The sequence below is a fragment of the Pseudopodoces humilis genome, chromosome 1 (genome assembly GCF_049639895.1).
Source record: "Pseudopodoces humilis isolate 2021_Gansu_Grassland_sample_001 chromosome 1, ASM4963989v1, whole genome shotgun sequence".
NCBI classification, from domain to species: Eukaryota; Metazoa; Chordata; class Aves; order Passeriformes; family Paridae; genus Pseudopodoces; species Pseudopodoces humilis.
The window spans coordinates 104,484,256-104,500,186 of NC_142200.1; the positions used below are offsets into that span (position 1 = coordinate 104,484,256).

The 15,931-nt window shown below is 40.1% G+C and overlaps 1 protein-coding gene across 1 annotated transcript in view; it reads right to left on the bottom strand.

The window, feature by feature from the left end:
- Window positions 1–1,558: 1,558 nt before the first annotated feature.
- EPDR1 (ependymin related 1) overlaps window positions 1,559–15,931 on the bottom strand; it is a 30,143-nt gene continuing 15,770 nt past the window's right edge. Inside the window, exons 2-3 of the mRNA XM_005519171.3 lie at window positions 5,661–5,869; window positions 1,559–3,641 (exon numbers count right to left, since the gene is read on the bottom strand). Of these exons, the coding sequence (XP_005519228.2) occupies window positions 3,451–3,641; window positions 5,661–5,869 (400 nt within the window). The 3' untranslated portion in view covers window positions 1,559–3,450. The remainder of the gene's footprint in view (window positions 3,642–5,660; window positions 5,870–15,931) is intronic.

The window sequence follows — 15,931 nt, forward strand, 5'->3', positions numbered from 1 at the left end:
GTACCTTTCTATCACGTGGGAACATCCTGCAGTTTGCCTCCAGCATCAGTTTGTGGCCAAGGATGCAGAATGTGATACAACACACATGCCAAGACCTCTCATCAACAATTACTGGGGTATTTTGGGACAGCAGCAAGTGCACATGAACCAACTCTGGTCTCTCTGTTGGACACCCACATGTAGTTCAGTGTATGCTGCACACATATGGCTGGCACTGCCCTTGCCCTTGAGATAGAACTGCTGGCAAAATAAATAGGTCAAATCCAACTCAGATTCATCAGGTATTTAGATGCTCCTACTGAAATACATGCAAGCGAGTGTCGCAAACACTGTTTGGAAGTGAACTTCACTGACGTTAGGAAGTAAAGGGTGGTGGGAAAAGAGATGCAAGTTTGCAAGGAGTAAGTGGAAGCACTAAAATGCAATTAACTTCAAGGTGAGAAATACACTGATTTTGTTAATGTCCCAAACTAAGAATATCATACTGTTTAGAGATTCCTTGACTAAAATGGACTTTGACAATGGATTATTGTGCTTCTTCCTATGTTCTTCATGAAAGTTGGCATTCCCTTGTATATGGCAGCACTTCCATGGTGTGCAGCATGGCCTGAGGCAGCAAAATCTGTCCCTAATACTAGAGTTAAGCAAACTGTTAAAATAGGAACTGAACCAAATGCCCAGATCTCCTCCCCAAACTCAAACAAAACCCTTATTTGAGGTTCAGGAATATTTGGTTAACTTTAAATTAAACAATGTTGTGTTTCTACACATCCTGCTTTCAGCAAAGACTCCAAGCAGAAACACAAAAATATGGCAGGCACATCTATGTTTGCACTATTTCTGGCCCAGCTGAAACCAGGAAACACTGGAAATCACACAAAACTGGCTATGCCTCACAGGCTATCCAGCTACCAGGTTCTGCTGTAACCCCACAGAGTACAATATAACTCATGTTCATACCGATTTATTATTAATTTTTTACCAAATAACTGTGACAAACAAGTTTCCCAGACTATCGGACATATGAACCCCCCATTTTTATTCAATTGTGGCAGCATACTATATAGCTACCTTATATTCCTTTTATGTTCCTTCTCATTGAGTCACCGGCATAGCTGCCTGAAGACAAAATGTCTCTTGTGGTATGCAGCAACAAACCAAAGCACATCATAACAGAGATAACAAACCAGGCATTTTCATGTTGTGCTTCATATTTGGTTTGTGGCTAATTCAAAATACATAATCCTAACTTTAGCTGCTTGATATCTCTTTTGACAACTCTCTGCATTGGATTTGTAGAGCATAAATATGAAGACAACCCCATTGTTTTAGAGGAACATATTTAGCCATTTAACACTGCCCTGTAAGTCAGGGCAAAATTTTGAAAGCACTTTTGTGTACCAGAGTTTTGCAAATTTGCAAATTCATATTTAAAGGAACATTTAATGCTATTGCTAGAAACTATATCACTGTCAGCAAAACATAATACAGACACCCTGATTACCCAGCTATCTGCTTGACCGCAACAAAGCCATCCCAAACGATTCAGTACCACAGCTTCATGCTTGCTAGCCAGATTTATTATATTTTCCAGATTCTAACAAGACACATATTAAGAAATGCATGTTAATCATTGTCCTAATGAGAACAATATGCAGTTAGCATTTAGAGTGTCACACAAAAAAATACAGAAGGCAAGTACAGAATAAGTGCACTCTAAATTCAAGGAAACCAAATCCTTCTTTCCACTAGTGTGTTTCAGTGAAATGGCCCTCTCCAAGAGAAATTTTTAATCAACTAGCTAAATTTTAACTGGTATGTATATGTGCTTTCATTAGGCATGGGGCAAAGTAAAATGCCATTCTGACCACAAAGAATGTGAAAGAAAAACAACCACTCTCCCACTTGCTTGCGTCCAAAATGCTATGTGTATATCAAGCACTAAAAGCCTGCCCAGTATCTCTCCTCTGGAGACACCAAACTTCCCAGTGTTTACATCTGTTTAGAGCCAGATCATTTCTGGAGCTAACAACAACCCAACATGTGTTAAGAAGACAAGAATCTGTCTTTAAATTTATTTGCAAGTAATGAAATGCATACCTTACAGAATAAACCAGTTAATGCCATTTGGTAAAAGTGCAAAACCCATCACACTTCTGAGAGTCTCAAAGGTGCATGAAGGTTTGGTTTGAACTTTCTAAAGCAAAATATGTGCACTTGCTGAACTTTTTTGGTTATGTGGAGATAATAAGATTGAGATGCTGATGAAAAAGCAATTAAAACAGGTAACAATGGAGTGGGTGCAAAAGAAAGCAAGGTTGTCATGTCTGCTTAGACTGCAGTGCCTCACTGCCACACTGCACAGAGAACATCTAAAACCCGTGCCTCCCGTTCTTCCCTCCCGCCTTTCTACACAGGTCACAGGCTCTGTCTTTCTCTCCATCCTGACCACCAGGCACTGTGTGAATGCTGATTCAGCCTTTACTAACTATGCACGAAGAACAGCTTCTCTTTTTTCAAACCTCTCTGGAATTATAAAGGTGTTAACCACACCCTGAGTAAACACTGTTTGAAGTAGTAACAAAACATTAAAGCCATTTAGAGTGCAGTACTGTTTAATCCCTTTGCATAGGTTAAAACTAGTATGGCCGTGAAGAGTGAGTGCTGAAGTAAAGTTGTCTTAACACACCCTACTGGACACCTTTTCCAAAAGGAAGATGCATAAAAACTTTGGCTTACTTCTTTTTGAAGGTGTACCTCTCCCTCCTTCCCTTCCTTTCACACCATTCTCCGAAGAAACAGAAAAGTATTTTTTGCATGTCAGCAAGCATTAAATGAATAAAGCTACTCCAGTTTCTTTTCAGAAAAACAAAACTTAGCTCAAAAATTGACTACCAGCTTCCTGAAGAGCAGAAAAAAAACGAAACCCCAACAAAAACAGAACACAAAGCAAAATAAAACCCAAACAACAAATGTAGGTAATTTTGATGCATATCGTTTAAAATGATATTTTTCACTTAGGGATGAAGTTTTATGCAGGACATCTTTCCCCTGAAGTCTCCAAAAGTAGCAACAATGACAACAAAATTTAGCTTTTTCTTCTAGGCAGTACCACTGCTGCTATCTGCTTTGTCTTCTTGAAAAAATAAATAATGAAATCTTTGCAAAAGGAAAATCAACCTTAAATAAATAGTACCTATAAATATTATCTTAATGGTAACTATATAATACTGCAAATGCATCACTGAGCAGATTAATGTGATTGAAAGATACCTTTTGTTTTATGTATTTTACTCAGTTATAAGCTTATGTTCTCTCTCAAGTGAAAACTTAAGAATTCCAAAAAGAGCAACAATTAGCTTGAAAAATCAGCTTAGAAGTCAACAACTGACTACTAATAACCATCCTCTTGGCTAACACGCGTCTGCCCAGGGCAGCCAGTGTCTGTAATCAGCATTCATCTTTCATCCTCGTCAGCTGGGCTGCCTGGCAGGTGCTGGGTGGGGTGAACACGGAGGGGTCTGTGATGCCCGGATGGATGTCGAAGAAGCGAGTGGAGGTTGTCACGCTGTAGTTCTTGGTGTAGGTTTCCTGTACTGGGTAACAGTCTTTGACGGTGTAAACGCCGACCCAGGATTCCACTGCAACCAACCAGAAATGTGACTAATTTAGGTGACAAGACAAGATGAATGGGTCATGATGATGTCAGTCTCTTTTAACTTACTGCTTCTGTTTAACAATGTCTATTCAGATTCTCATTATCATTTTATTTTTTTTAAATTCCTACTCTTTTCAAACACTTCTAGTAGTTCATTATCTCAAGACTACACTCAATGCCTCCAGGTATGTGATGCAGCATGTCTGTCCCTTTTTAACTTCAGTTTAATTCCACAGTGTGCTAATCTCAGAGGTGTTCCCTCTCTCTCTTTCCCCCTTACTCTCTGTCATCACCTCTATCCACTATGCTATTTAGGCAGTGGCAGTAATACCACTGAAGCGGTTTCCTGTGAATACACTTCACTTTTATCTCTCTCTTATTAACCTCACAGACACCTTCTGTGTTCATTCTTTACCCCTTCAATCACACTCCATCCCATTGTTTTATTCAGATCTCTTGGCAGCAGAAACTCATGATATTAAAATTGCCTACTGTGATCATAAATCAGGTCCTCACAGAGGAATGCCTGTGACAAATTTTTCTAGTCCCAAGGACACTTATTTTCTCCCACCCAGCAGCAATCAAACACACTCGTTTTTAGTACTTTCAGTTTTGTGTCATAGCCTGTATCACAACCACACTACCAGAAATAAATAAATGGTGACATGAAACACATATTCTGTATCCAAAGAAAGGGTGGCAGGTTAAACAATACTTGAATATACCTCTTTTGAGCATGCTACTTTACCAAAACCATTCTGACCTCAATTAATATGGTTTTGAGTACATAGAAAAGGAGGCAACCTTTTACCAAACAAGTCTTCTCTCAGAATTTAGAATAAAAATCATGGTTAAATATGAAGATATAAGATATAAGTGGCCTGTATCTCCCCTAAAACTTTTGTAATTGTAAAATAAATACAATTTTTACAATCCAAACCAATACTAGCTGAAAGGTATATAGGCAGACATGTAACTTTCAGACATAATGTTTATGAATGATCACACAGAAAAGCACTGGAGATACAAAATAATACAGGATAAAAATCACCCATCATTAATTTAATGTATCTGGATATAATGTTCCACAAAAATTCCAAAAATATCAGATCTGAAAAAAAAAATTATTGGAGTGAGTGATAATTTGCCTCTTGCAATATATCAGAGGATGTATCAACCCAGTTACAGAGGCTTAATGATCTTATCTTTCATTCTCTACTTCATTTGTTCTACTTTTATTCAAGAAAGAAATATTTTCCCCTGGCTAAATGATCAAGTTTGTAACCAGCCTCTATGTATTAGATGTCCATAACCATAAGTATTGCATTAGCTGAATAGTCCCATAAATTTCACTGAGGCTTTAAAATTATTTTTATAGTTGTCTGGGTCATCAATAAACCATAGATGAAACTGAAGCCAAAGTACTAATAAATTTCTATGCATTCAAAATCTATCATACTAAACCTTGGAAAATTCAGCCTCCTTTCTTCTATCATGCAAGTATTCAGCTGCCAAGTGCAGAAGTAAGCCTTGTGAGCAGATATTTCTTACCAGTATAGAGCACAACAAAATTTAGGCACTTATTAAGGATTTCCGTGGCTGCAGACCCATGTGTAGACAAACACTGACACCTGCTTTGTTTCTGTTAGACTCTAGTTCGAGTGTGCCCCTAATGATAGCACCAATTCTTCTCTAGATAAATTTTGATACAGGCTGCCAGATTCAGACATGAAATTATGCTGTTCCATGCCAAACTCTGTATGATACCAAATACAACACAATCAAGTCCCCTGAACATATTTAATCCTGCTGAGATATGAAATTTTCCTGAAAAACCTCATTGTTATTAAAATAATATTCTGTGCACAGGATATTTTCATTACTTCTTCCAGAGAACTTTATAGAAATATGGAAACCTGGGGTGAAACACAAATAATTTTATTTTTCCTTGTGCAGCAGAGACATTGATTATTATTAAAATAAAACAAAAGCATGCACGTACATTTCCTGGCTGGTTTTCTGTCAGACCATTCCTGTACCATAACTTCATCTCCAGGTCCCCCAATGTAGTACTGATCTTCATAAGTTGAATTGGCAGGAATATCATATGGATCCCATGGCTCTGTCAGAGCAATCTTTGAACAAAGCTTTGTAACTTGTTCAATCTGAAACATCACCGCATCTTTGTAGAGCAATATATATTCAAAGAACCTGAAATATTAAGAAAAAGCAATTAACATATATAGTCTTTTTCTGTCCTAAGCAAGGAACACTGCTGATATGTAAGCTTGCCTTTGACTTCTCAGTATAAGAACATTTCCACTTGCATTAAACTTTGCCAAACTTTGAGTAACGCTAACCCATTGGGCTGAAATTTCCCATGCTGAAAGTTTCTCTCAGCTGATTCATTCCAAAATAAATAAATCAGGCTGAACTGGTTCAGCCATTTCTGAGAACAACAGAAGAACTTTTCTGAGAACAACTGAGAGAAAAACATGTTATTATTCCTAGTTTGTTGTTGGTTTTTTTTTCTCTAATAACTGTTTCATTAAAATGCTCCACTGCCTCCATGTTTTGGAGAAAGGAAAAATTCTGGCAGGGGAAAAGTTTTTATTAAAAGTTGCTCAAATTTGGCTAAGCTATAAGCCTTTGAAAAAAATCTGCTTGCACAGGCTGGATAGATTCACTTCTCCATGAATGTGGTAGAGCCTTCCTCTGTGCTGGTGGGATGCGGTATCTGCCATCCTCACAGATGTTTCTCCATGGCAATACACACAGCTTAAGTGGGACATGGTGGTGAAGGGGCAAATACATGGCCCCAAGTGCAGAACCGAGAGGGTCTCCCTCCATAAGGCACAGCTTCTCTCTGGAAGCCACCAGACCCAAGATGTAATGAAAAGAAAAAGCAGAGGAGGAAAATAGTAAGGCAGAGATAAGGAGTGGTGTGGAGCTCAAAGAGTTTGAGAGGCTAGAAGGAGAAGTCACTGGCATGAATAGTTAATAAGGACTTAAAACAAATCTAGCGAGTATGAAGTGACCAAGCCATGCTCTGAGAGAGGTGATAAACATTTATATGGACACTTTAATCTAGTTTCTTTGTACAGTGGTCTGGTCTACCACCAGTACTGTGACATTGCTTCTTCTATACCTTCAAAAAGGAGGTCCTTGCCTTTTAACTGGGCACAAAACCAGAGAGAAACAGAAAATCAAAATTATCAGAAGTATCAGCTGATCTTGAATACTCAGCTGGAAATAGCAGAAACTTGACTTCTCCAGGGTACTTTGCATTGCCAATCAGATGAGAAGTTCAAAGCATGTCTCAAATCATTATCATGCATGCTCTGCATCTTTTGCAAAGAACTTACAGGGGTCACTTTCTAAACCCTCCAAAACTCTGTATTCATTATTAGAAGCTTCCTTTGAATATCTCAGCTCAAATATTTGGCTACAGGCTACTGCTATGCAGAGAAAAGGAAGGGAACAGCTTCATCTTTCCATCTGTAATTCCTTTCTTCATTCATAATGCTGCCTCCACTTGCAAAAAAAATGGCTTGGGTGCCTTTGGATACAGATAGCTTCTACTTCACAAATCTGATGCTACTTCCTAACACTATGCATCCTGTGCAATCAGAAGGATGGGAAGCTAGTAGAAATTATTGCATAATTCATATAATTGAAGAGATGATGCACAAAAGCAAGAGCAGACACTTCTCTAATTCCCAACTCCTGCATGTTTCTCTTTGCAGTCCTCACATTCTTTTGGGGAGGATGCAAAGTTTACATAAAATAGGGTTGAAACAAAAACAATTTACAGTTTTAATTTTTGCACTACACAATTGCACCAGACAGCAATAACTTCACCCACCAGTGACACTGTGGCATTTAAAGGTTGCATAATAAGAAGTGTCTCAGCATGGTTAAAAGCATCTGAGCAACATTCTCATCACTTCCTGAGAGCATCATTTATCCTGCATGCATGGAAACACAGTCAGGCTAAATGGCCTTAACCAAACTGAACAGTGACGGAGAATATAAAACGGGACAAGGAAGCTGACCTGATGTAAAATGGGGCCCATCTCTTACTCACAACCTTGCAAAACATGGAAGGCAGCTTGTCCTGCTTTCCAAGTGGGAAAACTGGGAACTTCCTCCACACTGACAAGACTCATGCAAGGAGGCTGACAAACTGCAAAGCTACATATGACCTTGCCCATGGTAAATCATTCTCCTGCCCGTATCTTAAAATATTCATGCTTCTGCCATGACTTTCACCAACCTAACCTTGCCGGACATTTTCTTAGTCAAAGGCAAGGTTTCTACAGCCATGATACGCTACTGAAGAATTCAGTATCTTTTTAAACGCTTTTCTTACATAAACCCAACCTGAGATCACATACATAACTTTTATATCACATTTGGTTCAGAGACCATACAAGAACACTAAAATACATTTATTTATGTGTTTTCAATGAGAGTCTAATGACCCAACTACTCTTCAGCTGGCTGCCCAGCAGCTCCCATGACAGTGGGATGGGAAATGCCTTACAGAGGAATCTATCACCATGTTTGAGACATCTGAGTGATCATACAGTGATTTTGTAAACAAACACAAAACCCCCAATGAATTAGAAAAGCATTACAAACTACTAGGAATAAAAATTAAACTGTTACATTTCTTTTTAAAATCCTCACTTAAAACTCAATTCACACAAAAATTTTACTCGCATTTTTAGCAATCCTACAGACAACAAGATAGGCATTATGAGATACTAAAGTAAATAAAAATGAGGAAAATCCAAACAAATCAAACTCAGCATCAATCATCTCTCTGGCAGCCATTCTGCAGAATAAGAGGCTCCACCACTGACATTTTTGATTCTGGGAGAGGCAGACTGAACCTATGTGTAGGAGACACTAGTCCTACACCTTGATGTGCCACTGGGATGAACTCTGCCTCTGTGGTGGCAGGCACACAAGAGGAGATCTGCAGAAAACATCATTCTGCTCACTGAGCATGACAGCCCTGGGTAAGCAGGGGCAAGATTTACACTGTCCTTGTTCAACCCAGATGTGCCTCACATCCAAGGTTAATAGAGAATTGCTCTGTGTCTTGGAAACAGCCAGCACAGAAACCTAAGATTACACAGGATCTGAGTTTAATGGCATATGAAAGGTGAATGGTTAAGTTGTTGTTTTACAAAGAGAAGTATTTACCAGCCAAAATTAACAGCAAAATGTGCACAAATATAAAAATGATAATAATAAAAAAAAGAGAAATATTTTCCTCTTTTTGTTTTTAACCAGCCGAGTCCTGAGTATAGTGCCTCTATTTGTTTTAGGTGCCTGAGATTTCATTGGCTTCTTGAGGGGAAGCACAGAGTCCTGAAAATAGGTCTTGGCAAAGAAACAGCAGAGGAAATTATTTTTAATTAGTTTGTTTTTTCAGAATAATGTAACATATTTGAAGCCTGTGCCCACCTCTAATATTATTTTTATAATAATTTAATTACTTAAAATGTAACTTCAAGAAATCCCCAACCTAAAACCAAGTGCTCCAGCTAGGCCTCTAATTAGGCACCTTGAAACAGATTTGAAGAAGTTATTTGGATAATTATCCTATTTGCCTGACTCAGATTATTTCCTTTCCTTTCCTATCCTATTCTCTTCCACCCCACCATGTTCAGTGCCTCACTCCCTTGCACACTATAGAACTCTCTCATGATCCTTAATACTCCCTTTGTCTGTGCCTGAAAATGGATAAATTCCAGCATATAAAGACACACATATTTTTGCTCCCTTGCTTTAAAGAATTTCTTAACTCTGGACCATATCCTGCACAAATAATTCCATTGATTTTGCTGGAAGCAATCATGTCAGATAGGAGGGATACAGGCTGGGTTCAGTACTGTCTTCTCCCAAGCTAAGGAAAGTATTTCTCTGAAAAAGAGCCCAAGAGAGTTAAATGCAAAGCCAGAATACCATGACCACACATCAAGGTGAAGCACTTGTGTTTAAGGATGTACTGCAAGGGGTGGGTGTGCATCCAAATATGGTCCTACCTCTGAAATTCCTCATGAAATCTAGAGAGATAGCTAGCTAGAGGTTCCTCTCAGGACATAGACCAGTTAACATAAAGAAACACTCCTGGACCCTCACAAAGGCCTGAACTAATAACCTTGTCTTCTGAATGGGTGATTTTTTGCATGTTAATAATGCAGTTTGTAACAATGAATTATTTTTCAACATTTGTCAGAAAAAAAATAAAACATTAATGCTAACATCATGCTACCGACTCCTTTTCAGGTGCTCAGTCTGCATCCTATGCTGGGTCCTTCCCAGTCCTGAAACCTGCTAGTCTGCCCATCACCTAACACATCTGCCTGACTCCCAGGGTTTACTTGTGCATTTCCAAGGGCTTCCTTGTGAGAGCCAAACTGAGAAGAAAGGAGCTGCTTGCTGTCCAACCGCCTTTGTAGTGACTCAGAAGAGCAGAGGTGCTCTTAGTGGCCTGGCAAGACATATGTGATGTATTGAAGAGTATCAGACAAAGTCATTTGCTAGACAGAAGCAAAATAATGGTTTGAGATTGAGACTGGGTAACAGAAACTTTTTCTGTGCTAAATCTGTCTCTGCATCATTTTGCTCTGTGGCTTTGGACAATCAACTTATAGTAACAGAGCCTTAGAATGCTGTTTATTATTTTCCTTTGATTGCTGCAGCACTAGTGAGACACAAATCTGTGATCACAAACCAGTTGTGTGAGGCATTGTATTAACAAAGAACAAAACCACAAATCCTTCCTCAAAGAAACACTGAAACAATGGTAAAACGGACTTTACTGCAAAGGTGTACTGGGGTTTCATGAACCTAGGGCTTTAACCTGTTGATTCAGATTTCCCAGTTGTAGCACTTGTAACCTTAAAGCTCTCACTCATGTGAACCAGGACTTACATTAACTAGTAGTATAAAGCTAGTGAAAAACAAAAGCAAAATTTTATGTATTATTTCTATCTGAGATACTGTATTACTCAGCAGGAAACAGTATTTAACTATTTAACATGCTAAATAACATATCAAGCTGAGGTCACTGCAATGATTTCCAAGCTAACTTTACTTTCTCTTTTGTGATTAAATGAATGCTTGAAGCACCTGTCTACTTCTGTGGTACTACCTAATTCTTTGACAGTTCATTTTGTAAAAAGATATTTTTAAACATTTTAAGAATCTAACCCCATATCTAACTATAAGAAATTTCACTACAAATAAATATCCCAATCAAATTATGTGTTCTAGTGTGCATGGATAGGTACATCCATATATTTAATTCCTGAGGTATCTTGTCCCCTCTTGATAAAATACCCCACAATGATACCACTCTTTTTTACTGAAGATGGACTGGGAGAATGGGAACCTTTAATTGAAGTGTGACTACATAACCCCATGTTCTCAGGTCCTCAGATCAAGGGAGCAAAGCTGCAAAGCAGACATGCAGACAGTTGATAAACACTCATCAGGTCAAGAACATTCATCTGCTTTTAGAAGGATCTGGCAAGCTCATTTCAAAAGGGAGAAGTATATTTCTGGGAACTCCTTTCCTTTCCCATGAAGTTTTCGGTAATTTCAGACTTGTGTTTTTCTTCTGGTATATCAGACCTCAACAACAACAGTAATTTACCATATTTGATCTCACATGTTTGGCAGTGGTGCAAGAATATGGTATATTGTACAAATACAGGACTGTGCAAATACATGTGACAGTAAATGTAATGTGATATTGTGTAAAAGCAATTATTTTTTAGTCTGACTTAAATCACTCACAGATTGTAAAGGCTTTGGTTTTTGTTTTTGTTTTTTTTAAATTTTAAAGGAGATCAGGCCCCTTGTATCAGGTATCTAATTAATAAGGTATATAAGGAACTTTGACCACACTACCAGTCAGAAACTTCAGTTTCTGAAACAGAGAGTATTAGCTAATTTAAGTCCTGTTAATTATGCAGTTTGTGTACAAAGAATCAAAAGCTGAAAAGTCAAAGCTACACCAGCTAAAGAATGACATACATTTGTGATTTCAATTATGAAACTCAATAAAAAATTATGCAATTTGTTATTATTTTAATTGTTTTCTCATAAATTAGATTAGTTATTTTGGCAAACACTAAGGGAAAATCAGCTCTTCAGCAAGAAGCTTGCTTCCCCTGCTGTCCCTTTTTGGCTATTTGACATTTCTTAATAATCTACCAAGTCACACCCCTGAGAATAATGCATTGCAATTGAAGTTGAAATTCAGAAAAACAATGAAGCATTTTGTTTAAGGGAGTTGTGTTTTGCAAGAGGCTAAAAGATGCACTGCCCTTAATAGAGAGCATCTGTGTGTTTCCATAAGTAACAGTATATTTATAATTGGAGCCCTCAGTAGACAATAATGCAGCTCAAAAGGAAAGGAATGGAAGATGTGGCCAGTGTACCATAATGCTTTCCAATGAATTAATGGAATCACCTCCTAGGGAATATGGTATATACTAGCAGAACCACATGGTATCAAAATATACTTGAGGTCAGAGATTATTTTCCTGCTATGGGTTTGTAAAAAAGTCTAGTACAGTGACATTTCCATGAGTAAGTTAATAATAATAAAAGTTACTGGAAAATCACAACAGGGCTTAAGAGGAGACCAAAAAGAGTGAGGAAGGCCAGGACTCACCTCTTAGTATATACAAAAGACCATAGGAAAGATGAAATAATAAAAAGGGAAATGACAGAGGTACACTATAATTTATTTATTACATTTCTCACCCTCTTTGTCCTATATGCAGAAGGGCAGTAAATAACTCTACTGGAAGAGTCAATGCTTAAAACTGAGACATGGAAATGCTCTTTTGACAGTGCAATTATTTTAAGGCACTCTGTGAGCTTGTAAAGATGTAAGAAATAGGAAACAGAAATTTAATATGTAGAGAGAGCCAGAAAAAACACAGTTACAATGACTGAGATCATCTCAAAAAGGAAAGAAAAAACCATACCCAAACATAAAAGACATACCTGTGTTCCTGTTTTTAATTTCACCTCTAGAGACCAGCCAGGAGCCTGCAGCTTGTGCCACAAGGCCTGGCAGGACCTGGGCAGGGCCAGGAGCAATGCTGGCCAAGCCCCCCTAGCATGTATAAATGGAGCCACAGGGAGCAGTAGAGGCCAAGGCAGGCCAAGAGGGTGTGGGGTGGCTTTTCCCGTGCAAGGGTTTTCAGCAAGGGGGCTGAACCTCTGCCAGCTTGACCAGGTAGCAACTGGATCCACTAGCAGAAAGGCATGGCCTCCCTAAAGCTCTGCAGCTGCTACAACTGATGCAGCTGCCCAGACAGAGCTATGGTGGACCCAGGTGTCACCTGCAGTGTGTGCCCTGCTTGGATGGTGGCAGTGAGCATCTCTGTGAGAGCTGAGGCCAGGTACAGGAACACCTCTGCTTAGTGACAAAGCTGTGGGAGCAGGTGAGTAGCCTGAGGAGTACCAGGGATTGCACAGACCTCTAAACTAGATTTGAAGTGGGAAAGATAAAATCAGGCTTGCTAGAGGTAAGCCTGGGGGTGGCACACCAATGTTTGAGGGATGGTGTGCTATCAAGGTCCTTTGGTCTGCTCACTCAGTGGAGGAAGGGTATGGAGATCTACACAACAGCAGAGACACAAGGGTTATTGATGTGTTAGAAACCACAGAAGAGCTTGAGAACAGTCACAAAGGACTTCTTCCCCTCACAAAACAGGTGGCAGTATCAACAGCCCGACTGAAATGCATCTACACTGATGCACACAGCAGAGGCAGCTGGAGCAGGAGGAGTTGGAAGCCATTTCGCAGCAGGAAAACCGTGATATAGTTTGAAAGATTTCAGGATGACTTGCACAGCTGGAGTGTTGTAAAGAATGGCTGTGAATGACTCAGAAGAGATAGGAAAGGAAAGAGAGGTGGTGGAGCAGCCCTGTGTGTTAGGGAGTATTTAATTTGTCTGGAGCCTAGTGACAGTGACAACAGGGCTGAGTGTTCATGGGTAAGAATCAGGGTAAGACTAGCAAGGCAGACGTCATGTTACAGACCACTTAACCAGGATGAAGGGGCAGACAAAATATTCCACAAACAAGCAGCTGGGAGAAGATTCGTAATCACTTGCTTTTGTTCTCATGGGGGACTTCAACTTGCCAGATGTCTGCTGGAAATATAACACAGAAGAGAGGAAACAGTCTAGGAGGTGACTGAAATGTGTGGAAGGTAACTTCCTGGCACAGCTCATGAGGGAGACAGCTAGGGAAGGTAGCCTTCTGGACATGTTATTCATGAAAGTGACAAGCTCTTTGGTGATGTGATAGTTGGAGGCCAACTTGGGCACAGTGATCACAAAATTACAGCTTTAAATTACCAGAGAAGTAAGAAGAGGGATGTCAGCAGAACTTCTTTGACTTCTGAAGGGCAAACTTTGGCCTATTCAGGATGAGGAACAGGCCAAAATACTTAATGCCTTCTTTGCCTCAGTCTTTAATGGTAAGACCAGTTGCTCTCTGGCTACCCAACACCCTGAGCTGGAAGGCAAAGACAGAAAGCCTCCATAATCCACGGGGAAATGGTCAGTGACTTGGTACACCACTTGTATTTGTGACACACAGAAGTCCATGGGGCTGGATGGGATCCACCCAAGAGTATTGAGGGAGCACAGAGATTTGCTCACTGAGACGCTTTCCATCATTTCCCAGCACTCTTGGCTCACTCAGGAGGTCACAGCAGACTGTAAGCTAGAAAATGTGATGTTCATCTGCATGAAGGACAAGGAGGAGGATACAGGGAACTGGCTTGTCAGCCAAATGTCAGTGCTGTGAAAGGTCATGGAGCAGATCACCTTGAGTGGCATTATGAAGTATGTGCAGAATTGGGATCAACCCACAGGGGTTTATGAAAGGCAGATACTGCTTGGCCAACCCAATCTCCTATGACAAGGTGACCCCATTCAGTGGATAAGAGAAAGGATGCTGATGCATTCCTTGGTTTTAGTAAAGTCCATCCACAGCATTATCCTGAAGGAACTGGCTGCCCATGGTTTGCATGGGTGCACTGTTCACTGGGTTAAACACTGTCTGAAAAGCTGGGACCAAAGAGTAGTGGTGGAGTTAAATCCAGCTGGAGGCCAGTTATGAGTGGTGTTTGGAAGGGCTCAGTCTTGGGGCTAGTCCTGTTTAATATCTCTATCCATGAACTGGATGAGGGGATCAAGTGCACCCTCAATAAATCTGCAAATGACACCAAGCTGGGCAGGAGTGTTGTTGATCTGCTGGAGGGCACAATTGCTCTACAGAGGGATCTGCACAGGCTGGATCAACGGGCTGAAGCTAATGGTATGAGGTCAACAAGGGCAGGAGCTGGGTCCTGCACTTGGGTCACAACAACCAGGTCACAGGGAGCACTTCAGGCTGGGGGAAGAACGGCTGGAAAGCTGCCCAGTGGAAAAGGACCACAGGTTGCTGGATGTCAGCCAGCTGAACACAACCTAGAGGCGTAACCAAGTGACCAAGAAGGCCACTGGCATCCTGGCCTGTATCAGCAAGTGTGACCAGGGCAGTGATTGCATCCTTGTACCCAGCCCTGGTGAGGTTGCACTTAAAACAGTGTTCAGCTCTGGGTCCCTCACTACAAGGACATTGAGGTGCTGGAGCACCTGAGGTTCAGAGAAGGGCAATGGAGCTGGTGAAGGGGCTGGACCACAAGTCTGATGAGAGGTGGCTAAGGGAGCTATGGCTGTTTAGCCTGGAGAAAAAGAGGCTCAGGGGAGACCTTATTGCTCTCTACAACTACCTGAAATGAGGTAGCCAGGTGGGTGCCAGACTCTTATCTCAAGGAGTAAATTATAAGACAAGAGAAAATGGCCTGAGGTTGTGCCAGAAGAGGCTTAGATTAAATATCTTCATATATTTATATAAGAAATTTCTTAAATATTTTAAATTTCTTCAAGCATTGTAACAGGCTCAGCAGGGTGGCTGAGTCACGATCCCAGGAGGTACTAAAAAGACCTGAGGATGTGGTGCTTAAGGACATGGTTTAGTGGTGGCCTTTGTTTGGACTCAATGACCCTAAAAGTCATTTGCAACATAAATAATTTAATGATTCTAATTGTCAGATTTATCTGGAGTTTTTACACCTTTCTCTTAACCAGGGAGACAGGATAATAAACTGGATGTTAGCTCTGCCCCTATGAAAGTATCTGTATTACACATCAGACAGACATAGTAGAATAAGGCTCCT